At 49.8% G+C, this 24,386-nt stretch overlaps 1 protein-coding gene across 3 annotated transcripts; it reads left to right on the forward strand.

The window, feature by feature from the left end:
- The first annotated feature begins 7,562 nt into the window (after window positions 1-7,562).
- RPAP1 (RNA polymerase II associated protein 1) lies at window positions 7,563-22,891 on the forward strand. Of its 3 annotated transcripts, XM_043920536.1 has the most exons (26): window positions 7,651-7,668; window positions 8,217-8,315; window positions 8,430-8,686; window positions 8,986-9,134; window positions 9,426-9,515; window positions 9,947-10,067; window positions 10,918-11,139; window positions 12,002-12,181; window positions 13,173-13,288; window positions 13,569-13,667; window positions 14,563-14,664; window positions 14,886-15,053; window positions 15,186-15,368; window positions 15,496-15,630; window positions 15,726-15,896; window positions 16,314-16,471; window positions 16,916-17,074; window positions 17,229-17,430; window positions 17,860-17,969; window positions 18,212-18,407; window positions 18,579-18,731; window positions 18,942-19,087; window positions 19,625-20,381; window positions 21,900-22,076; window positions 22,218-22,277; window positions 22,385-22,891. In XM_043920536.1, the coding sequence occupies exons 3-26, from the start codon at window positions 8,506-8,508 to the stop codon at window positions 22,535-22,537; spliced, it is 4,188 nt and encodes a 1,395-aa protein (XP_043776471.1). In that variant the 5' UTR covers window positions 7,651-7,668; window positions 8,217-8,315; window positions 8,430-8,505; the 3' UTR covers window positions 22,538-22,891. The 3 variants fall into 3 exon arrangements, with proteins under 3 accessions (XP_043776472.1, XP_043776471.1, XP_043776473.1); XM_043920537.1 differs by lacking the exon at window positions 8,217-8,315 and having other exon boundaries at window positions 7,563-7,668; XM_043920538.1 differs by lacking the exons at window positions 7,651-7,668; window positions 8,217-8,315; window positions 8,430-8,686 and having other exon boundaries at window positions 8,986-9,094.
- Window positions 22,892-24,386: the final 1,495 nt, after the last annotated feature.

The following is a 24,386-nucleotide window of genomic DNA, read 5'->3' on the forward strand; positions in this document are numbered from 1 at the left end:
GGGGAGGAGGGACAAGCCACTCGTTTTCCCCTCTTCCTCACCTTCCATTTCCCTGAAGCCTCATTGGATCTTTCAAAGGATTCTCCTTCTGAGCAGCAGAGGCCTGCCTCTTCCTCCTCTTGGCCCCATCAATGCTTGTTTATTTATTATACTAATGAGAACAACAGCAGTTCTGGCGGCAGCCTCAGACCCAGCTGGGGGCGCCCCCAGGCGGCAGCACAGGGAAAGTGCTGTCAGAGTTGGACGGCGGGGGCCTAGGTGTCCGTTTAACTGAGAGCTTAGGCAGTCTTCTGAGGCGCTGTGGGTCGGCTTTGGGACTCTTTCCTAAAGGAAAAGTCTAGATCCGTTCCAGAATCCACAGTTTCGGAGCTCGTGCTGAGTCGGATCAGGGCAGGCAATAGTCTAGGGCTGAAGCCAGATTCACCCGGGCCGCGGCTACTGCGCAGAGTGGCTGCTGCAGCCCTGCACTTGAGCACTTGTCGTTTCTCAAGGTCCTCTCCCCCAGCTCTCCTCTCTGGAGGCGACTTAAGTTTCCAATGAAAGGAAATTATTGACTCTGGCTGACACTGGAAAGACCGCTCCTAGAGGATGTTGAACTTGGAGCCCAAACCTGGCCTTTTAACTTCCTCTTCTCCCCTATCCCAACCCCGCCCCCCATTATTTCCTGAACCCTGATGAGAATCCCAGTCCAAGGACCATCCTTGGCCACCAGGCAAAATGGGTTTCTGGAGCACCTGCCTCTGCATTCTCCACTCACAGTCTTTATTTTCTTTTTTTTTTTTCTTTGTTTGGTCACTCCAGGCAGCACATGGGATCTTAGTTCCCCTACCAGGGATTGAACCCATGCCCCCTGCATTGGAAGCATGGAGTCTTAACCACTGGACTACCAGGGAAGTCCCTCTCCTCTCACAGACTTGACAAACTTCCTACCTCAGGTTACCAGCCTGAGGGGCAGCATACTGTCCCTGTGGGGCCTGGTGACTGGAATGCCTGCCTCCTCTACCCCTGCTTCTGAACCCCTCTCAAGTCTTAATATTTCTGCTTGTGGGGTAGGGAGGACTGTGGAGTCCTGGCCTTCAGACTTTGTGCTCCTACATAGAGTGCTTGCCTTCCTGAGCCCTCACAAACCACTCTTACCCATCTCCCCCATCTTTCTGTCTCTCTGGACACAGTAAAGAAACATGCTTTAAGGATATGTGAGCAGGTGTGATTTTGTGGAAGAGGTGTGTAGGTGGGTGAGAGGGTGTGCATTATGATGTATGAGGGAGGGTGTGCATTTGTGCAAACCCTAAATGTGACTGACGCTTTGTGGGTGGATGGGGAGAGGATGTGTGTGTGTGACTGGAGGAGGTTGGCTGCCTGTGCAAATACAAGCCTGCAAAAATCTCCCTTCCTTTTGTAAATGCATTGCTTGGAAGGAAACTAATCAAATCAACAGGAAATGTATTTGACCTAACATAGGAGCAGATGTCCAAGTGGTTCCTGTCCTCAAAACAGAAGCAGAGCCAGCTATGATCTATCCCACCAGAGAGGAAAGGCCAGCAGCAGCCCCTTATTATGGGTGGAGCTGGGTTGGGCCTTGGCATCACCCTACTCATGTGAAATAAGTATGTGCCCATTCTCTGCCTTTTACAATCCATGACTGTCCAAGGAGGTCAAGGAGCAAGAGAAGAAAAAGACAAAACTGGAAATGAAAGCCGCCTGCCCATAGCAGCAGAACACCTTGATGACAATTTCCAGCAGTCTCAGGAAGTAGCTGCTTCAGCTTTCTCAGAGTTAGGACTCCTCCTCCACAAGAGAACCAAGTCATGGGGTCATGGCAGTCTTGCTGGCCCTGTGAGCAAGGCTATATTCTTTCCCAACTACTGGTTAAAGAGGTTAAGAGTTGGGAAGTTTCCTTAAAGGCATGGGGCAGCCAAAAGGATCTGTTCCTCATCACCTTAGAGAAGCAGGGAATCTATGAGTTTGGGGTTTGGAGGAAAACTACCTTACGGTGTGCTGTCACGGGCACTGGGGACTATTGCTATACCTGCCAAACTCCCCTTGCCTTAAATCTGTAAATCAGAAACAATGCCACGCCTTGCTCAGTTGACGATAAAGCAAAAAAGTAAGTTTCTAGGAGAGACCACACTCTGAAAGGGGGATTTTCAAATGAGCAGATTTTTTCCCAAAAGTAGATTTAGGAAATAGGGAGAAAGCAGTTAAGTCTGGGGTTTCTGAAATAGCAGGTGAGTCCAAACACGTGGAAAAAAACCAACTGTACTCTTCAAAATTTCACTGAGGGATGACCCTGAGAAGAAGAGTGTAGTATGTGTGTGTGTGTGAATGCCATGTATCTAGCTGTCTTTTTTTTTTAACTGCTTTAATAGCAACATGGTAATTTAGGCTATTTTAAAAAACTTTTTTTTATTATGAAATATTTTAAATATAAGCACAAGTAGAACAGTATAATGAATCTCCAAAGTACCCTTCATTCTGCTTCGATGATTATCTTAGCCAATTGTGTTGTATCATTCCAATTTATTTTTATTCTTTTGCTGGAGTTTTAAAACCAAATCTTAGCCATATGATTAATTTCAGCTGTAAATATTACACTGTGTATCTGTAACAGGCTTTGAAAAACTCACCTATATATAGATTCAGATAGTTACATATAGAAATATTTATAGATATGTGTATATGTTACACATACACATATATTCCCTTTGTCAGCTGAGAAGGGCCCAAAAGCAAGACACTCCAGTAGCAATGAGTATATCTAGCACCCAAATCTTGGTTTCTAATACCAGTTTCCAATATAAGAGAACCAAGGGTCCTTGGAGAAATGTCTGATTCTAGGACTGGGGCAGGAAATATACAAGATGAACTTGGAGCATTTTGTAGTGCCAGAAAGTAAGGAAGTATTCAAAAACAAAAGCAGAAAACACAGATCAAGCATATACACACAGGGAATTCTGTCCAGTGGTTAGGACTCCAACTTCTCACTACTGAGGGACCCGGTTCAATCCCTGGTCATGGGACCAAAATCCCACAAGCCACATGTTATGGCCAACACACACACACACACATACACACACACACAATGATGGGGTATATCAAAGGGTCAAATATAAATATATGTGAATGACTATGTTATAATTTGTTAATAATTAAAAAGTATATTGTAAATTAATAAGTTAATTCGTGGAGAGCATTGACAAATCTCCCATGCAGAATTACAAATAATTTATGTAGGTCCTCCAGCCTCAAGGAGGGGGAGGACTTCAAACTCATAACCTCAGTCTAATCATGAGAAAATCCTTAGACAAATCTCACTGGCAGGATATGGCACAAAATACCCTACCAGTACTATTCTATTTTGATGTCCAAGTCATCAAAAAAAAAAAAACCCTCTCTGAAGCTGTGACAGCTAAGAGAGCCTAAGGAGTCATGACAATGAAATGTAATGTGGTATCCTGGATGGAACAGGAAAAGGACATTAGGGAAAAGTTGAGGAAACCTGAATAAAGTATGGACTTTAGTCATACTATGTCAAATATTGGTTTATTAATACCAACAAACCTACCATATTAATGATAGATGCTACTATGTTTAGGATAACTGGAATGTTTCTTTCAGTTCAGTTCAGTTCAGTTGCTCAGTCGTGATCAACTCTTTGCGACCCCATGAATCACAGCACACCAGGCCTCCCTGTCCATCACCAACTCCCAGAGTTTACTCAGACCCATGTCCATCAAGTCGGTGATGCCATCCAAAACAACTCATCCTCTGTCGTCCCCTTCTCCTCCTGCCCCCGATTCGTCCCAGCATCAGGGCCTTTTCCAATGAGTCAACTCTTCGCATGAGGTGGCCAAAGTACTGGAGTTTCAGCTTCAGCATCAGTCCTTCCAATGAACACCCAGGACTGATCTCCTTTAGGATGGACTGGTTGGCTCTTCTTGCAGTCCAAGGGACTCTCAAGAGTCTTCTCCAACACCACAGTTCAAAAACATCAATTTTTCAGCGCTCAGCTTTCTTCACAGTCCAACTCTCACATCTATACATGACCACTGGAAAAACCATAGCCTTGATTAGACCGACCTTTGTAGGCAAAGTAATGTCTTTGCTTTTTAATATGCTATCTAGGTTGGTCATAACTTTCCTTCCAAGGAGTGTCTTTTAATTTCATGGCTGCAATCACCATCTGCAGTGATTTTGGAGCCCCCAAAATTAAAGTCTGACACTGTTTCCACTGTCTCCCCATCTATTTCCCATGAAGTGATGGGACCAAATGCCATGATCTTAGTTTTCTGAATGTTAAGCTTTAAGCCAACTTTTTCACTTTCCTCTTTCACTTTCATCAAGAGACTCTTTAGTTCCTCTTCACTTTCTGCCATAAGGGTGGTGTCATCTGCATATCTGAGGTTATTGATATTTCTCCTGGCAATCTTGATTCCAGCTTGTGCTTCTTCCAGTCCAGCATTTCTCATGATGTACTCTGCATATAAGTTAAATAAGCAGGGTGACAATATACAGCCTTGACGTACTCCTTTTCCTATTTGGAACCAGTCTGTTGTTACATGTCCAGTTCCAACTGTTGCTTCCTGACCTGCATACAGGTTTCTCAAGAGGCAGGTCAGGTGGTCTGGTATTCCCATCTCTTTCAGAATTTTCCACAGTTTTTTGTGATCCACACAGTCAAAGGCTTTGGCGTTGTCAATAAAGCAGAAATGGAACAATCCTGTAAAGCTAAAGCTATTCTAAAATAAAGATTATTTTTCAAAAAGAACCACATCCATACCCAAAACACTTAAAAAAACACATTTTCTTTATTGACTTGTTTATTTAGCTGCACCACTTGGCTTGTAGGATCTCAGTTCCCAACCAGAGATTGAACATGGGCCATGACAGTGAAAGCACCGAATTCTAACCACTACACCACCAGGGAACTTCCCATACCCAAAGAAATGTTTTAAAAATACTTAGTAGGATGTGTTTTAGTTTTAGTTTTTCCAAATAGTCTCAAAAAGTATCATTTTATAGTAGGTTTGTTTGAATCAGGATATAAACAAATCAGGACCACATACTTAATTAATAGTCCCTTAATGCAGTTAGACAAGATAGAGCTAGACGGTTGACTAGATTTAGCTTCAGTTTTTTTTTCAATTTTTTTTTATAAAGGCTTTCTAGGATGTGTTTTGCACTTTCTTTTTTTTTTTTTCCATTTATTTTTATTAGTTGGAGGCTAATTAGTTTACAATATTGTAGTGGTTTTTGCCATACATTGACATGAATCAGCCATGGATTTACATGTGTTCCCCATCCCGTTCCCCTCTCCCGCCTCCCTCTCCATCCCATCCCTCTGGGTCTTCCCAGTGCACCAGCCCTGAGCACTTGTCTCATGCATCCAACCTGGGCTGGTGATCTGTTTCACCCTTGATAGTATACTTGTTTCAATGCTGTTCTCTGTGAACATCCCACCCTCACCTTCTCCCACAGAGTCTAAAAGTCTGTTCTGTACATCTGTGTCTCTTTTTCTGTTTTGCATATAGGGTTATTGTTACCATCTTTTAAAATTCCATATATATGCGTTAGTATACTGTATTGGTCTTTATCTTTCAGGCTTACTTCACTCTGTATAATGGGCTTCAGTTTCATCCATCTCATTAGAACTGGTTCAAATGAATTCTTTTTAATAGCTGAGTAATATTCCATGGTGTATATGTACCACAGCTTCCTTATCCATTCGTCTGCTGATGGGCATCTAGGTTGCTTCCATGTCCTGGCTATTATAAACAGTGCTACGATGAACATTGGGGTACACATGTCTCTTTCAGATCTGGTTTCCTCGGTGTGTATGCCCAGGAGTGGGATTGCTGGGTCATATGGCAGTTCTATTTCCAGTTTTTTAAGGAATCTCCACACTGTTCTCCATAGTGGCTGTACTAGTTTGCATTCCCACCAAGAGTGTAAGAGGGTTCCCTTTTCTCCACATCCTCTCCAGCATTTACTGCTTGTAGATTTTTGGATAGCAGCCATTCTGACTGGCTTGTAATGGTACCTCATTGAGGTTTTGATTTGCATTTCTCTGATAATGAGTGATGCTGAGCATCTTTTCATGTGTTTGTTAGCCGTCTGTATGTCTTCTTTGGAGAAATGTCTGTTTAGATCTTTGGCCCATTTTTTGATTGGGTCATTTATTTTTCTGGAATTGAGCTACAGGAGTTTCTTGTATGTTTTTGAGATTAATTCTTTGTCTGTTTCTTCATTTTCTATTATTTTCTCCCATTCTGATGGCTGTCTTTTTACCTTGCTTATAGTTTCCTTTGTTGTGCAAAAAGTTTTGCACTTTCAGTGGCATTGTATCAGAGGGCACATTATGCCCAGTGGCCCCACTTTCAGTGACCTTAAGATTCATCAGTAGGTTAAAAAGTTGGCCACCTGATCCATCCATCCAAGTTCTCATCAACCTTTTACCTAATAGTTTTATCAATCATTGATGATCATTGCCTGCAGTAATTATGTCATTAGCGGTTGCAAACAATGGCTTTCTATATCCATTCTTCCTGCATTTTTGGATTCAATTTCCCTCCCTCACCTCACCATTAACTTCTGACCAGCCAGTACTATCCGGATCCCAAAGTTGGCTAAATCCTAGCAGCTGAAATTTACTTCTGCAGTTGAAACCAAGAGAGCTAAAGAAGGATTTTATAGAATACTTGGAAAATTGCTAGAAATGCAAATTCTTGGTTCCTATTACAGACTGAGTGAATCAGAAACTCAGATGTGGCCCAGAAATCTGGTTTAACAAGCCCTCCAGGGGTTTCTGACGCCTGCTAACATTGACTGCCCTAAGATGGCCTTCAATCAAGCAATGATTTACTAAGGTCATATGAGCATGGCAATATACTGGGTGGTGAGCATGATGGATGCAAAAAAGAAGACCTGATTTCCCCCAAGGAACTCAAAGTTTACACAAGGGAACAGGGCACATGCCTGTGAAAAGGTAACTGGTGATAGCTGATAGTGGGCAGCATGCTTCCAACATGGCACACAGGTAGTGCAGATAGAAGATTCCAAGGAATTCCTTGGGCTTCACCTTTCTTTTGTCCTGGTTATATTCTTGTTCAGTCACCAACGGCTCTTTGCGACCCCCATGGACTGTAGGCCACCAGGTTCCTTTGTCCGTGGGATAATCCTGGCAAGAATACTGGAGTGGGTTGCCATTTCCTCCTCCAGAGGATTTTCCCGACCCACGGGTCGAACCCGGGTCTCCTGAGGCTCCTGCATTGGCTGGCATTCTTTACCACTGAGCCACCTGGGAAGCCCCGGTAATCTTCTTACTCCATAATCACACTGGGGAGGCTACCGTCCTGAGTATGCAGGTTTCTATCCGCTGCTCCTGAGCTTGGGTGCTGGAATGTAGCATACGGTTATCCCGGCTGGTGAGTGCGGGAAGGCGTCTGAGCAACTCTTCGCCTCTGTTACTGGTATTGTTTGTGTAGAGAGAGTCTGCGTAAAGCTTACTTGCTGGAGTACTTTCCTATTCAAGAGTCCAGAACACCAATACGGCAATTCCTTCCCAAGAGTGGGCGGAGCCGGGATGCGGGGCGGAAGCTCAAAACCGGCGGCGGCGGAAGCCCAGCCCCAGCGGGGCAAGATGGCGGCGCCCAGGTGGTTCTAGATCAAGTAGGTGGTTTGGCTGGCGGGATGGACTGCAGGAAATCCCGGCTGAGGCCTCTGATACAGGGTATTTAGTTCTTTGTCGGAGCCTGCCCCAGTGTCTTTGGTCTGGCCAGGGGCGGCCGCGGCCTCTTCGATGCGGAGACCCTAAGCACGGCCTTCCATCTGCAGGCAGCATAGTCTGAGACTCGTGGTTTCTCTTTGCTGACACGGGTGATCGTGGAGCACCTGCGACCGTAGAGCCCAACCCTTTAGGGCAGTTGTGGGGCCTGACAGAGTACAAGTCAGGGACTGCTTTGGTGAAATTTATTACTAAGTATTTTATTGTTTTCAAGCTATTGTAAATACAATTGTTTTCTTAATTTTGTTTTCTGATTGTTCTTTGATAGTGTGTAGAAATAAAAATGATTTTTATATATCAATCTTTTATAGCCCAAGGTTTTTAATAATTTGAATACTTTTAAGCCAGGCATGTTCCCACCAGTCTGATGCTGAATCACCACTGCCTGGCTCTTGAAGGCATATTCCTTAGGTCCCCTGTGGTTGTTTCTCAGCTTTTATCATCACAGATTCTAAACAACCTAAGTTGGCAGAAAATACTGTTGCTGGACAGTTGACATCAGGGAAGGCTAAATAAAGAGAAAGGCAATAAGGTATGAATGAGGAGGAATGAGTCCATATGAACCCAGGGAAAAGGAGCCTTCTCTGATGCACAAAAAAGAATTGAGGTTCAGTTGCAGAGGGCCCATTATCTTTATTGCTTCTAGGGTGAATGAGAGTGAATCCCCTACGCTGAAGCAGTGCTGGAAAGAGTTGAACTAGGGAGGCAGCTGGAGTGTCAAGATGCTGTCGAGACCAAAGCCAGGGGAGTCGGAGGTGGACCTGCTGCGCTTCCAGAGTCAGTTTCTTGCAGCTGGTGCAACCCCAGCAGTACAGCTGGTGAAGAAAGGAAGTAGGAGAGCTGCGGATGCCAACCTGGAGCAGCCTCCCCTGCAGGATCATCGGGATGTGGTGATGCTGGACAGTGAGTGGCTGTGGGTATCCGGTTGAAAAGGAGAGGGGTACAACCTCAGGGTCTTCTCCTCTTCCTGATGTGGCTGGATTGCCCATAATTATTTCAGAACTGCGGAACTCTGTTGCTGCAGCCCCATTTTACATATGAAGAAACTGAGTCCAGAGAGATTAAATACCTTACCCAAGGTGACACAGCTTGAGCCAGGGCCCCACAGCAGCTGCCTTTCTTTCTTTGGCTTCCCTCTAGCCCTCAGTCTCTTCCTGGGAAGATATGAGTAATCTCACATCTGGGTTTTTTTCCTTTCTTAGGTCTCTCAGATTTGCCCCCAGCTTTGGTTCCTGCTCCCCCAAAGAGAGCCAGGCCCAGCCCTGGCCGTCTCCTGCCTGAACATGAGGACCCTGAAGAGAGGCTGAACAGGCACGATCAGCACATCACTGCTGTCTTGACTAAGATTATTGTGCGTCTCACCCTGGTTAAGTGGAGCAAGGCATCCTAGGGCAGCAGGGATGTTGGGTGTGGGTGGTGAGCCTTACTGAGTAGAGAGTGATTCAGAAAGATGGGACTTCATCCCCCTGCAGTCAGGTTGGGGGCTGGTTTAGAATCACTGTGCCTTGAGAAGAAAGGTGGGTTCATAACTCTTTAGGGTGAGGTTCTAGTCATAACAGTCATACAGTACTAAGGTTAATGGGATAGCGTTGAGCTTGAGGATTTGTCTGTATCTTTACTGCTTTGTACTTTTTTGCTGCAGGAACGAGATACAAGTTCAATGCCTGTGAATCTGCCTGTGTCCAGTGGCGTTGCTTTCCCTCCTGTATTCCATCGTTCACAGGGGAGACAGGTAGGCAGAGGTCACCTTAGATGGTGTTTAGGGGACAGTCATGTGAGCATCATAGTGCATCTTCCCAAGGTAGATAATAATGATAAACAATTCCATTGTTAAAACTGCACAGCACTAAGCACTTTATATGCGTTACTTCATTTAGTCCTCATAACAGCCATATAATGTAGGCATTGTTATCTCCCTTTTTCAAATAAGAAAACTGATAGCTTGTCCTACACCACACATCTAATAGAAGAGCCAGAAGTCCACCCCAAGTCTGTCAGACTTCAAAACTTGTGTTTCTATGGAACCTTGCTTTTTCTGAGAACTAGGGTTGTGACCCTTGGAGATTAAGTCTCTTGTATCTCTTTGTTCCAGTGACATCAATAGGTTGAGTAGAGAATAGAGTAATGAGCATCTGTCACCTGGGTTTTCTTTTTGCCCTTTAGGGAAAGCCAGCAACAGCTGGTAAGAGAAGCATCTTTGCCCAGGAAATTGCAGCCAGGAGAGCATCTGGAGCCAAGGTCTCACCAGTTAGAGAAGTTGCATCTATCTTGGACCCACCAGAGAGTGAGTGGGGATTGAAGAGGCTTGGGCTCAGCTTTTTTGTAATACACAACCATAGAGTCATCCCTAGATATTCATCTTTCCTGCTTCAAACCTGAAGTGCATCTAAATAGGAGCTGTCCCATACCCTACTGAGAGTATTGAGTATGGGCAGCTTGGGTCCATATCTGGGTCTTACGTGCAGGCAGAGGACAGATCATTACTTGACTATAGGAGAAAAAAAGGGGATAGAAGTGTCTGGTGTGTGTGTGAGTGTGTGTTCAGTCGCTTTAGTTGTGTCTGACTCTTTGCAACCCGGTGGACTGCAACCCACCAGGCTTCTCTATTCATGGGATTCTCCAGGCAAGAATATTAGAGTGGATTACCATGCCCTCCTCCAGGGGATCTTTCCAACCCAGGGGTCGAACCTAAGGCCTCCTGCGTCTTCTGTATCGCAGGCAGATTCTTTACTGCTGAGCCGTTGGGGAAGCCTGAAGTGTCTGGTGGAGGCTGTAAAATAAAGATATAGGCCAGAATTCTTTAGGGATGCAAATTACTAGGAGAAGAACTAGGGGCAGACCTCTAGAGGCAGATGTCTGCCTAGACATCCAAGAGAAGAGTCAGTGGGATGTTTCTGAGGGAAACCTCATGTAAATCCAAGGGGGAAAATGAGTACAGAGATCATCACCCCAAGCCAGGCCCAGGGTGCCTGGAGTCATGTGTCATATCTGGAGGTGGGGGGGGGGGGTGTCTCTGCTTTGTGCCTGGGAAGACTCTGGGACATCTCTCTGTCTCCAGAGCTAATGGGATTAGAGAAGAGGCCCAGGAATCCCAGTCGGAGTAAGGCGATGAACTGATTGTATTCTTCTTGCAGGTGCTATGACCTGTGAGGCACTCACAACTAGGGAGCGGGGCAGCCAGCCTCCATGGAACAGCTACAGCTTCCAGGGACCCCATCTGGTGACAGGAAAGGGGCTCAAGAGCCAGGAGGCTGAGCAGGAAGCCCAGACCATCCATGAAGAAAACGTAGCGAGACTGCAAGCTCTGGCTCCAGAGGAGATCCTGCAGGAACAGCAGCGGTTGCTGGCTCAGCTTGGTATGAGTACCGGCCTTTCCTGCCAAGACTGGGCTAGGAAGGGATTGCCATTTATTGAGGAAGGCTTACTGTGAGTGCTTTTCATTCTGTCCTCAAATGTACCTGTGAGGCAGGTGATGCTAACCTGATTTATTTAATGAAAAACAAAACTGAGGCTCAAAACCTTAAGAAATTCTCCCCTAGGTCATGCAGCCTGTTAAGGAACATGAATGTGATGTAAATCCAGGTCTACCTGGTCTCATGGGTTGTGCTTTTAACCAGTAGGTTGTGTATACGGTACAGGTATAGTATAGTATACACTGTATTCTGGCTGTACTCTAGTACAGCTGCAGGGCACTCTGTTTTATGTGAATTATATGCTGTGCATATTACACCTCCCTCCCAGTTTTTGGTCACCAAAACAGTATTTGTCAAGTCAATCTTATTCCAAACTATGTATCTAGCACTTACATAGAGCATAGCATGTATTAGGTTTTTAGTGAGTATTTATGTATATGTAAATAAATAACTGAAAGTGAGAAACTATTCCCCTAAATGCCTTCTTTTTGGCCCTAGTCAACATTGATTCATTTATTGCATAGCCCCTTACTTTGGTCCTTGACCTGAAGCCAAGCACAGGGATGGACAGAGAGCGCTGGACCAGAGGACTGTGAAAAATGGAGGGATAGGTGGGTAGGCAGGTTCTAGTGACAGATATGGGTCACTGAGGCTGCAAGAGAGCCCAGGGGGCACATACCCTGGCTGGGAAGTGCCTTGCTTGGCCTTGGCCCCCACAGACAGGCCACATTCAGCGGGTTTTGGGTCTGTTGGAGGCTGGGAAGGGTATGCCTCCAACCACTCTCCTCTTCATGCTGTGTTCTAGATCCCAGCTTGGTTGCCTTCTTGAAATCTCACAGCCGTACCCGTGAGCAAGCAGAAGAGAAGGCCACAAGGGAGCAGAGACCAGGAAGACCCTCTGCTGAGGTCACTGGAAAGGAAGCCATTGCACCAACTTCTGCCAATGTGCCCAGGCAGGAAGATGAGCTGGAGCCAGAAACCCCAGGTTTGGAGGAGGAGGGGACTTTGGAGGAATGAAAGCAGAGGAAAGTATTCCTTCTCCCAGGTCTGGCAGATGGGAAGAGAGAGAACCTTCTCTGTCCTTGAACATGTAATGCTAATCCTCATGTTTGGCTTGAAATCAGTCTTCATTTGCTCATGCATATATTCTTCCCGCACACGCTTCCTGTGTTCCCGTCCTGCTAACTGCTCCTTCTCCCCCCTCCCCAGTAGGAGACAGCACAGTATGATGACTGAATGGCCCCCTCCCCCACAGACCATCTGCCCCTTGCCTTTGCAATCACTGCCCCAGCTCTGGCTACATCCATCCCACAGTTCTTTCTGCCTCGGCTCTCTCTGATGGCAAGGTGGTGGGAGAGGAAGGGTCTGATGCAGGTCTTATGAACAGGCCACGCCTGAAGCAGAAAGGCCAGTGGGAGCACTCATCCTCCAGGAACAGGATTATTTTATTAGTGATTTACAAAAGAAGAATTGAATTTGGAGAGCCCTAGGAACCTCCTGCTCGGAGTTATGCTCCAGAACAGCTGAGCGAGTTGGCTGGGGTTTGGGTGGGGTGAGGAAGGAGGAAGAGGAGGTGGCAGGTGTGTGTCTCAGTATCTTGCTCTGCTGAAGTGTAGCTGCCCCCTCATTGTCTCCATTCCCCTACTCCTTTGGAAAGTCAGTGCTAGAGTGGAGAAGTGGGTTTCCCTGATGTCTGTGGTCCTCCCTTCCTCGTTTGCTCCTCTCTCCTTTCTTTCTCATCTCCTCTTTTTCCCCTCTCAGCAAATCTTTGGGGTCAGCAAGGGGCTAGAGCCCAGGACAGGATGTCTGCCATAGTAGTCATTCCAGGCCATGGGCTGTGCTGTTAGCCACAGCTGAGGGCAGAGGCTGCCAGACCCTTGGGCAGAGGTGGATGTGGCAACTTCTGGACACCTGGGACCCCAGTAGATCAGCAAGCTGAGCCCCTTAGGGAAACTACTCTGCTCCCATCTCCCCAGCTCTGGCCTTGCCTGTGACTCCCCGGAAAGAATGGCTGCACATGGACACTGTGGAGCTGGAGAAGCTCCATTGGACCCAGGACCTGCCTCCACTCCGGCGGCAGCAGACGCAGGAGGTGAGGAGGGCCCACTGGCCGACAGGGGTGCAGCGGGGTGGGAGTGAGTGGAGCTATTGCTCTTGGACCCAGAACTCAGGCCCTCCTCATCCCTTGAGCTGGAGAAGCTTCTCTATGCTCACCCCTGTCTTCCTGCCTGGCTCCTCAGGCCAGAGGAGCCCCACTTCAGGTCAGAGGTCCAGACAGGGCCTAAGTCCTGAGAGGCCTGGGATTACAGTGAGGAAGGACGTGAGGAATTCACTGCTGTCCCAGTGCATAGTCCTCTTTCTCTACCCATTAGAGGATGCAGGCCCGTTTCAGTCTTCAGGGAGAGCTGCTGGCCCCCGACACGGACCTTCCCACCCATCTGGGTCTGCACCACCATGGAGAGGAGGCAGAGGTGAGGCGAGGGCTCCAAGGAGCACTGGACAGTTCTCAGCAAGTGCCTTTAACAACCATATGGAGAAGGGCGGCTGCTCAGCTGCCTCAACCCTCCTGTGTGCCCATTCCAGTTCTTGACCCTGCTGGTTCTAAGGCCTGAAATCCTTCTCCACGTTCTCTCACACTCCAGTCAGTCACCAGAACTTGCCAATTCCGTATTTGTCAGCTCTCCACGTTGCTTCCTCCATCTAAGCCTTGTTCCCTCTTGTCTGCTCAGTCACCATGTCTTCTACTCACTCTGTCCTGCGGTTCACTCCCCAATGGGATTACTGTACTGATTTCCTCTGACCCCGTTCAGGCTATCTCTTGCCTCAGAACATTTCCTTGCTCAGGGAATGCTCCCAGAATAAGGCCCTGGCTCTTCAACCCAGCAGAACAGCCCTTCCGCCATCTGTCCCTGCTGACCCCACAGCTCTGCCTCCCTCCCTCCCTCCTACTGCACATTCGGCCACCTTCCCCGCCCCCCTGCTCTTGGACCTCCAGCACGCAGTTCCTGAAGCCCGCTCCAGGGAAACCTTTACCCTTCACTCCATGCCCGGCCATCAGGGCTCTGTCAGCTCACTGAGACCACATCACTTTTCCGGAACAGCTTCTCTCTCTCTCCTCTTCTTTAGTTGCAAATTAAACACCAGTGACTACATATCCCCACCAATCTGCCTTAGGCTGTGGTTACTTGTGTGCAAGTCTTATTTTCTTTACCAGTTTGAGGATTCATGGAAAGCAGAGGCAAGAAACATCACTTTTGTCTTCGCTTGACACCCAACTCCATTTATGGCAGATGAGGATTGCCCCATATTTGTTAATGGGTGCTTCCCTGTGTCTTAGCTCCTTCTGACTTCTTGTCCCTGTTCTAGAGAGCAGGGTACTCCCTTCAGGAGCTCTTCCACCTGACACGCAGCCAGGTGTCCCAGCAGAGAGCCCTAGCACTGCACGTGTTGGCCCAGGTCATCGGCAGGGTGAGTGAACCACTGGTCTGGTCCTGTCCACCCCCCCTGCCCCTTAGACTCTCCCACCCTTCGCCCATTTCATTCTGACTCACTGGTCCGTACCCCAGCTGTCTGTGGGTCACACTGGGAACAGGTCAAACCCAGGGTCCTAGACAGGCAAGTGAAGGCTCTAGGACGAAGACTCAGTACCTTCAGCAGATTCAGCAAGGTTTTCTCCTCCTGCCCTCAAGGCCCAGGCTGGAGAGTTTGGGGACCAGCTGGTGGGCAGTGTCTTGAACCTCCTTCTGGATGCCGGTTTCCTCTTCCTGCTGCGCTTCTCCCTGGATGACAGAGTGGATGGGGTCATCGCAGCTGCTGTCCGGGCTCTTCGGGCCCTGCTGGTGGGCCCTGGAGATGAGGTACAACACGCAGAGGAATGAAGCTCCGAGGCCTCGTGGTCCCTACTCCCCCTGTTGGGCCTGCCCTCACCAACGAGCCGTTTCCTGACCCGATCCCTTCTTCCTCTTCCCACCCCCACGCTCCTCTCTCAGGAGCTCCTCGACAGCGCCTTCTCTTGGTACCATGGAGCACTGATGTTCGCTCTGATGCCCAGCCAGGAGGGCAAGGAGGACGAGGACGAGGATGAAGAACCCCCAGCAGAAAAGGCAAAAACCAAGAGTCCTGAAGAAGGAAACCGGCCTCCATCTGAGCTGGCCCGACATGATGTCATCAAGGTACAAGCGCGCGGGCAGCTGCACCCAGTCCCGTGACCTCCAGGGCAAGCCCGTGTTGGGAGGAGGAGGGGTCATCAAGGCCTGGGGCCCAGCTGCATTTGGCAGGGGGCTTGTGTCTGAACCTCAGGGGCTTCTGGCTACCAACCTGCTGCCTCGGCTGCGCTACGTACTGGAGGTGACCTGCCCAGGCCCTTCTGTGGTCCTTGACATCCTGACCGTGCTCATCCGCCTGGCCCGGCATTCCCTGGAGTCAGCCACAAGGGTGAGAGACAGGAGGCAGGGACTGGGCAAAGAGCCTCGCTGGGCCTGGCCTTGCCCCTCAGTCACACACATCTCTTTTCCTCCTGGCCCTCACAGGTGCTGGAGTGCCCTCGGCTGGTGGAGACTGTGGTGCGGGAATTCCTGCCCACCAGCTGGTCCCCCATGGGGTCGGGGCCTACCTCCAGTCTACACAGAGTGCCCTGTGCTCCTGCCATGAAACTGCTTCGTGTCCTGGCCTCGGCCGGTAGGAATATTGCTGCCCGGCTGGTGAGCAGGACACAGGGCAGGCGATGCAGGCTAGGTTGGGGGCTAAGCGTGGTTCTTGCACTTTTAGGCAGCCCAGTCATGCCATCTTTCTCTTCCGAACTGTTCCAATTGCTTAAAAGTGCAACAGAAACCCCCTGGAAGGAGCCTCGTGTTTCCTGTAGGCTTGCTGTGCGCTCATTAGGAAGGCTGCCTGTCCCCTGCACCCAGGCCAGGAGGGCCACATACAAATCGGCACCAAGCAGCCTTGGCAAAGGTGCCCAGCAAGTGCCTGCTAACAGGAAGGCAGGCAGGAGGGCAGAAGGGAGGGATGGATGAGGTAGTTTCACCCGAGCCCTGAACTATGACCCTGTGGCACCAGAGGGTCCTGGAACAGGGCTCCCAGCGATCCTGATCCCCGGACTCTCTGCCCACCCCCAGCTGAGCGGCTTTGATCTCCGGAGCCGCCTGAGCCGCTTTATAGCTGAAGACCCCCAGGATCTGGCCTTGCCCCTGGAGGAAGCCGAGACCCTGAGCGCCGAGGCCTTCCGCCTGTGGGCAGTGGCAGCCTCCTACGGCCTAGGCAGTGACCTTTACAGGTGGGAAGAGGTGATGGTAGTCCCCTCAAGACCCCTCCAGCCCTGCAATTCAGCCTTGCTCGAGGTCCAGGCTCAGAGGGAGGCTGGGCATGAGGAAGAGGTGATTCTGGGAGGAATGAAGACAGTTGGGGCGTCAGGGCTAGCCAGGGGGTAGTGGAGCAAGGCTGGGTTAACCACATTGTGTGCATCACAGCATTGATATCTGGGTGAAATCGTATAGAAATTCCCTATAGTGTGTAGTGTGGAAGCCTTGGGGGCTGCCTCCCTCCCCCCAGCCCCCAGCCTCCCTTGAAGCCTCACCAGAGTACCCGGCCCAGGCCTCCCTCCTGCTCCTCCGCAGCCAGCCTGCAGAGGCCCCAGGGCAGGCCTTGCCCTATGTCTTCTGTCTGTCTCCCTCCTCACACTGAAGGGCGGTCTTTGTCTCCCCCTCACCACCACCGCCAGGGAGCTATACCCTGTGCTGATGCGAGCCCTGCAGGCTGTGCCGAAGGAGCTCAGTAGCCCCGTGCCTCGGCCCCTCGCCCTGCAGAGGATCGCCTCGCTGCTCACCCTCCTCACCCAGCTGACCTTGGCAGCCGGCTGCATCACCCCTGAACCCAGTAGGTAGGCCCTAGCCCTGAGCTGCCAGTGGAGAGTCGTCCTGCCAGGAGCTCTGGGATCGGTGGGAGGGCTCCTCCACAGAAAGAGGGTGGCCGGAGCCTAGAGGGCAGTCCAGGCAGCCAGATCCTTACTGCGGCCCCTTTTGGCTCTCCTGTAGTGACTCTGCTGAAGCCAGTCTGTTGGCCACCCCTTCCTCAATCACTTGGACACAGGTGTCTGGGCTCCACCCTCTTGTGGAGCCATGTCTCAGACAGACCTTGAAGTTGCTGCCCAGACCTGAGATGTGGAGTGCCCTGGGCCCGGTGCCCACTGCCTGCCTGCTCTTCCTGGATGCCTACTACCAGGCCTGGAGCCAGCAGGTGAGTGTTGCCTACTCGCCTTCCCCCCTGCCCTAGGTGCCCTGTCTGTGTCTTAGCGTTCTGCCCTCTTTCTCCATCTCCACCTGTCCATACCTCCCTCTTGCCACCTTTTCCTGCCCTCCATCTTTTCCCTCTTAGCATTCTTCCTCTTTCCACCTTTACATCCAGTGGAGCTTCCAAGGAGCCATGTTGGTGGAGGCCAGAGAACCCCAAAGAGCAGCTTAGCCTCCCTGGAGTCATTATACTCTCTCATGACCCCTACCAGCACAACCTCAGAGTCTTCTCTCTCCCTCCAGAAGGGTCAGAAGGCAGAAGCCTCTAAACTCTGACTCTGGGGATCTTGGAATCGTAGGCTTGGCCTGAGTGCACAGGATCTAGGAGGATGGGGGCTCCTGGGCCATCAGCTCGGTGAGTCTCATGGTCTTTCAGCCAGGCCTGTGCCCAGAGGATTGGCTGCAGGACATGGAGCGCCTGTCAGAGGGGCTGCTGCTGCCCCTGCTGGAACACCCTTCTCTGGGCAGCCTATGGGAATCCCTGGGGTATGTACTCTGTGTGTGGTGGAGGTTGGTGAAGGGAGGCAGTTTCGCTTCTTATGGGGTTCCTGAGTCTAGCTCCCTGGTCCATTCAGCTTGAGGGAGACCTGAATCCCTCGTAGGCAGCAGCTGGGGGCTCCAGGGAATGTGGGCCCTATCTGCATGGCCACCTTGCCACTGACCTTGGTTGCAGACAACCCAGCACACCTCAGACCAGAGCCCCCTCAGCTTCTCCACTCTGCCTCCAGGTGCTGCTCCCCTCTGTGCAACCCACAGTCCTGTGCTGTGGCCCCCGAAACTATCTCCAGCCTCGCGTCACTGGGCTGTGCAGGGGGCCACCCCCCTCTCAGTCTGGCTGGCTCAGCTTCCCCCTTCCCATTCCTCACGGCCCTGCTGTCTCTTCTTAACACCCTGGGCCGGATCCACAAAGGACTCTGTGGCCAGGTGAGTGCTGGGGGCCAAGATGACAGGATTCCGGGGGAGGGCTCCCCTTGGGGAAAGGAGGCCTGTTTTGTCAAACCCTCATTTCTGAGTTTGGCAGGGGACGGGCAGCCGGGGAGCCCCAGAAGGCATCGAAGTCACTTTCCAAATCCGAACACACTTGCTCTTCCTCAGCTGGCCACTGTACTGGCTGCCCCGGGACTCCAGAACTATTTCCTGCGATGTGTGGCTCCCGTGGCCGCTCCGCACCTCACCCCCTTCTCTGCGTGGGCCCTGCGCCATGAGTACCACCTGCAGTACCTGGCACTCACCCTGGCCCAGAGAGCGGTGGGTGCCCCTAATCCCCCACCCCCCATTAACCCCATCCTGCCTCTCTGGAATACGTGCTGCTTCCAACAGGCCATGCAGCTCCGACTTTCCTGAAGACATGCCCAGAACCTGTGCCCGTTGGCATGTATTCTCTTCCTCACTTCTGTTCCCTGTGTCCCCCTCACCCACTCTGCCTCCTCCTCCCCCCTCCCCCTTTTCTGTCCACAGGCAACACTCCAGCCACCAGTGGCAGGCACCAACGTGGCCCTCTGTCACAGCATGGCCTTGGCCCTACTGGGCCGGCTGCTGCCTGGGAGTGAGCACCTCGCCCATGAGCTGATGCTGAGCTGTGTGTTCCGGCTGGAGTTCCTCCCGTAAGTCCAGGCTTGGTAGCATCAACTCAGCCCTTTCAAAAAGCTACTGTGGTGGTTGCCAGAGCCGCTCTGAATTGGGAACCAGAAGACCTGGGCTTAATTTTCTTTCTTCCATGGAGTACACTTAGCCTGTCTTGAGTTTCCGTTTCCTCATTAGTCAAGTGAGGATGAGGATAACACACTAGGGTATTATTATGAGACATCTATGACTGTATGGCTGGAAAATGGTTATAAACTAGCTGTACACTTGTAATAGCTAACAGTTACTCAGTTATTTAACCCGTACCCTGAGATGGGTATTATCATTATTATCATCCCCATTTCATTATTATCATCCCCATTTTACTATGAGGGAACCGAGGCACAGAGTTCTGTAAACGAGCACCTAGGTAACTGGCTCTAGTGTCTGTCCTCTTAACTGCCATGTGGATGGTTATTAGGGGGACAGGAAGGAGCCGGATTGGACCTGGGAGGCCCTGGAGAGCTGGTGGCCTTGTGGGTTCTTGCCCTCATTTTTGTTTTTGGGTTCTGTTACAGAGAAAGAGCATCAGGGGGTCCGGAGGCAGCTGACTTCTCTGACCGGCTCTCCTTAGGAAGCGGCGGAGACCTTGGATGTGGGCGAGGGGCTCTCCTAGCTCAGGCCTGCCAGGACCTCCCCAGCATCCGCAGCTGCTACCTGACCCACTGCTCACTGGCCCGGGCCAGCCTGCTCGCCTCCCAGGCCTTGTACCGAGGGGAGCTCCGGCGAGTCCCAGCCTTGCTGCTCGCTGTGCCTAAGGAGCCGCTGCTGCCCACTGACTGGCCTTTCCTGCCGTTGATTCAACTCTACCACCGGGCCTCAGACACCCCCTCGGGGCTCCCTCCTGCTGACACTGTGGGCACAGCCTTGCGGGCCCTGCAGTGGGTGCTTGTCCTGGAAAGCTGGCGCCCCCAGGCGCTCTGGGCTGTGTCTCCGGCTGCCCGCCTGGCGCGGCTCATGTGTGTGTTCCTGGTGGACAGTGAGTTGTTCCGGGAGACCCCAATACAACGCCTGGTGGCAGCCCTCCTGGCCCGGCTCTGCCAGCCTGAAGTCCTACCAAATCTCAACCTGGATTGCCCGCTTCCTGGCCTGACATCTTTCCCAGACCTCTATGCCAACTTCCTGGAGCATTTTGAGGCTGTCTCTTTTGGGGACCACCTCTTTGGGGCTCTGATTCTCCTTCCCCTACAGCGTCGATTCAGCGTCACCTTGCGCCTCGCCCTCTTTGGGGAGCACGTGGGTGCCTTGCGAGCTCTGGGCCTGCCGCTGACACAGGTACTTTCTCAGCCCAGCAGGGCCCACCATGGGCATCCTGTCCTGGGCCTTGGAAGCACTCCTGAGCAGCGGGGCGCTTTGGTGGCCTGAGGTTCTTTATCTTACCTCTTGGGGGCTTTGAGAAGATGAAAAAATACATGAAAAGGGTTTATCATGGTATCTGGCATACCATAGGTGTTCGTTATTATTAATGGCACGGTTCCTTGCTCGTGAGGTGCTACAGTGTAGACAAGAGATGTACTGAAAGCAATATAGTTCTCAGTTATTCAGATTCTAGGTCTTAAGTCAGGATTCAGAGAAGGCAAAGATCAAAGTGGATTTTCCATGAGGAGAAGGTTTTGTGGAAGAAGTGGGAATTGATTTGGACACAAAAAGTTGGGTAGAATTTGGATTGTTGAGGAAGGACAGGATGTACCCAGTGGAACAGCATAAGCAAAAGCTCAGAGGCAGGCTGATTCTTATCCACTGCACCATCAGGGAAGTTCTTATGTGTATACATATTTTTATAAAATTGGGATCACCACATAATGTTTTCTTAATTTAATGTTATATAATAAGTATTTCTCACATTATTAAATAGCCTAAGAAATCAACATTTTTATTATATAATAATCCATTTTGCAGGTATGTCACAGTTTATTAGAACCCCTTAGTGGGCATCAAAGTTTGTTTCTGATTTCTTGCTATTTTAAATAATGCTCTGATAAACACCATTGGACGTAAACTCATAATCATTCTGCATGGAATTAAGAAAGAATAATTACTATTCCAAAGAACATGAACTTTTGAATGGTTTGATAATAGAATTGAGCAGCTGCATATGACATTTTGAAAGTTTCAAGTAGATTAAACAGGCAGTGGTGGCAGTAGAAATTCACAGCTGCTTCTCAGTTTCCCAGTTTCCACTGCTTTCCAGCTCTTTCTTTTTTTAAAAAAACTTATTGGTGTGTAGTTGATTTGCAATATTATGTCTCAGGTGTACAGCAAAGGGAATCAGTTATATATATACATGTATCCACTCTTGTTTTAGATTATTTTTCTGTGTAAGTTGTTACAGAATTCCCTGTGCTATACAGCAGCAGTTTCTTTCTTTCTTTTTTTTTTTTTTAATTTTATTTATTTATTTGGCTGCTCTGGGTCTTAGTTGTAGCATGTGGGATCTAGCTCCCTGACCAGGGATCAAACCTGGGGCCCCTGCACTGGGAGCTCAGAGTCTTAGCCACTGGACCACCAGGGAAGTCCCAGCAGTTTCTTATTAGTTATTTAATACATAGTTGTGTGTATATGTCCCCATCTCCCAATTTATCCCTCCCCCCACCCCCTGGTAACCATAAGGTTGTTTTCTATGTTTGAGAGTTTGCTTTTGTTTTCTAAATAAGTTCATTTCTAGCTCTTTAGTCCTTAACCTTGACCCTTGTGATAGGGATTTGGTTCATGTGACCATCCACCTTCCACCCCATTGTCCGCTGATCCACATCATGCCCTGACCCTCAGCATGCCTCATATCCCCTGTCACAGCTGCCTGTGTCCCTGGAGTGCTACACGGCGCCTCCTGAAGACAACGTGGCCCTCCTCCAGCTCTACTTCCGGGCTCTGGTTACTGGTGCCCTCCGTCCACGCTGGTGCCCTGTGCTCTATGCTGTGGCTGTGGCTCATGTCAACAGCTTCATCTTCTCCCAGGACCCAAATAACTCAGTAAGTTACATCCCCATCTCCACAGGGAGGAAGGGGCCTGCAATTGAACTGGGCCAGCTGGGGAGGAGGTGAGGGCCCAGCCAGGCCAGCGATAGGTACCTGCCCTTGGCCTGGTGCCACCTCTTCTTATTCTTCCTCTAGGACGAGATCAAGGCTGCCTGCAGAAGCATGCTGCAGAAGACTTGGCTGCTGACAGATGAGGTGGGGGGGGGGCACATCTTGGAGGTGGGAGAATGAAGGGTGTTGGGGAACAGAGATCTCAACAGGATCTCACTACCTGCTACATAAAGTTTCTTTCTTCTCTGCAGGGCCTTCGGCAGCACCTTCTCCACTATAAGCTTCCCAATTCTGCCCTTCCCGAGGGTTTTGAGCTGTATCCCCAGTTGCCCCCTGTGCGTCAGCAGTACCTTCAGAAACTCAGGATCTCAGGAGTGCTCCCAAATGGAGTATCAGAGACCTAGTATAGCTGCTGCAGATGAAGAGATGGATACACTCTCCTAGAGTTACCAACAGATACCTGGCTTTGTGTCCTAAGAGTGGGCAGGAAACAAAAGAGCAGAAGGCCTGCCTTCCTGGGAGCAAGCAAGCTCTTTGAGCTTTTTTGGAGCTGGGTGAACCTACCTGTATATCCTGATAATTGAAGCCCATGATCTGGGACTTCTGAGGGTCTGCACTGGGAGTGAAGGGTGACTTAGCTATGTCCCCTTCTTGGGGACAAGATAAACCAACTATACCTGTCTTCCTCTGCCTACGCCCTGGCATCAGTGTGTATGAATACTGGAGCTGGGCATTGAAATAAATTTTTTAAAATCTTCTGGGAATGTGATTTGGACTGGTTTCAGATATACTAGTTCAGGATTGGTATCAAGGGATGGGCTATTCCTGAGGGAAGCAAGATTGCTCTGAGAGAGACAGGGGAGAAATCATGAATGGGAGGTGAAAACTAAGTCCACGTCTGGGACGACAAACATATGGGTCCCAGTTCTGGAGTGAAGCCAGGCCGGGGCAATGCTCTTGGGAATGGGGCACTTCTAGAAGGACTTTGTCAGCAGTCCACTTGAAGTGTAGGTATCCTTATTATCCTGTCTCTGTATGCATGTGTATAAGTTGCTTCGGCCATATCTGTCTCTTTTCAACCCCATGGACTGTAGCCCGCCAGCCTTCTCTGTCCATGGGATTCTCCAGGCAAGAATACTGGAGTGGGTTGTCATGCCCTCCTCCATAGGGATCTTCCCAACCCAGGGATCAAGCCCAAGCCTCCTGCAGTGGTAGGTGGGTTCTTTACCACTAGCGCCACCTGGGAGGCCCCCAGTTTGTCTCCTGTGGCCTCTTATTTCCATCAGTTGCTATCCTGAGACAAGAAGAATCCCAAAATCAGACTGGTGGGGTAGCTGTCTTGGATCTGTTTGGTCTGTTATATTAGAATACCACAGGCTGGGTGGCTTATGAACAACAGACATTTATTTCTCAGAGTTCTAGAGACTGGGGGGTCTTCCCTGATAGCTCAGTTGGTAAAGAATCTGCCTGCAATGCAGGTAGACCCCGGTTTGATTCCTGAGTTGGGAAGATCCACTGGAGAAGGGATAGGCTACCCACTCCAGTATTCTTGGGTTTTCCTTGTGGCTCAGCTGGTAAAGAAAACGCCTGCAATGTGGGAGACCTGGGTTTGATCCCTGGGTTGGGAAGATCTCCTGGAGAAGGGAACAGCTGCCCACTTACAGTATTCTGGCCTGGGGAATTCCATGAGCTGTGTAGTCCATGTGGTTGCACAGAGTTCTACTGAGCAACTTTCACTTTCAGAGACTGAAAAGTCTAAATCAAGGTGCTGGCAGATTTGGTATCTGTTGAAGACCTGCTTTCTGGTTCATAGACAGCTCCCCCATGGCAGAAGGGACAAGGGAGCTCTCTAGGGCCTCTTATTTTTAGCCACACAGCTTGTGGGATCTCAGTTCCCTGACCAGGGATTGAACCCAGGCAATGGCAGTGAAAATGCTGTGTCCTAATCACTAGGCCACTAGGGAACTCCCCTGGGGCATCTTTTCATAAGGGTACTAATCCCATTCCACTCATGAAGGTGAAAACCTCATGACTTAATCACTTCCCAATGGCCCCACCTTCAAATATGCTCAATATGCAGATTCAGTTTCAACATATGAATTCGATTGATGGTGGGTCTGGGGCGGGGTGTGGGTAGGGGGATTCTGTATAGTGAAGTTCTACAACACCCCTTCCACTGTGGACTTTAGTGGTGGTAGGCAAAGACTAGGGAGGACTGGATCAAAAAGTAAACTCTGGTTCATCAGTTTATCT

The sequence above is a fragment of the Cervus elaphus genome, chromosome 12 (genome assembly GCF_910594005.1).
Source record: "Cervus elaphus chromosome 12, mCerEla1.1, whole genome shotgun sequence".
NCBI classification, from domain to species: Eukaryota; Metazoa; Chordata; class Mammalia; order Artiodactyla; family Cervidae; genus Cervus; species Cervus elaphus.

What these genes read in the sequence shown, in the direction of transcription:
- RPAP1 (XM_043920537.1), top strand. Translation starts at nt 8,506, where the DNA reads ATGCTGTCGAGACCAAAGCCAGGGGAGTCGGAGGTGGACCTGCTGCGC. An exon ending in ACCATGGAGAGGAGGCAGAG is followed by an intron (nt 13,668 to 14,562) that starts GTGAGGCGAGGG and finishes TCCCTGTTCTAG; the next exon opens with AGAGCAGGGTACTCCCTTCA. An exon ending in ATCACCCCTGAACCCAGTAG is followed by an intron (nt 17,075 to 17,228) that starts GTAGGCCCTAGC and finishes GCTCTCCTGTAG; the next exon opens with TGACTCTGCTGAAGCCAGTC.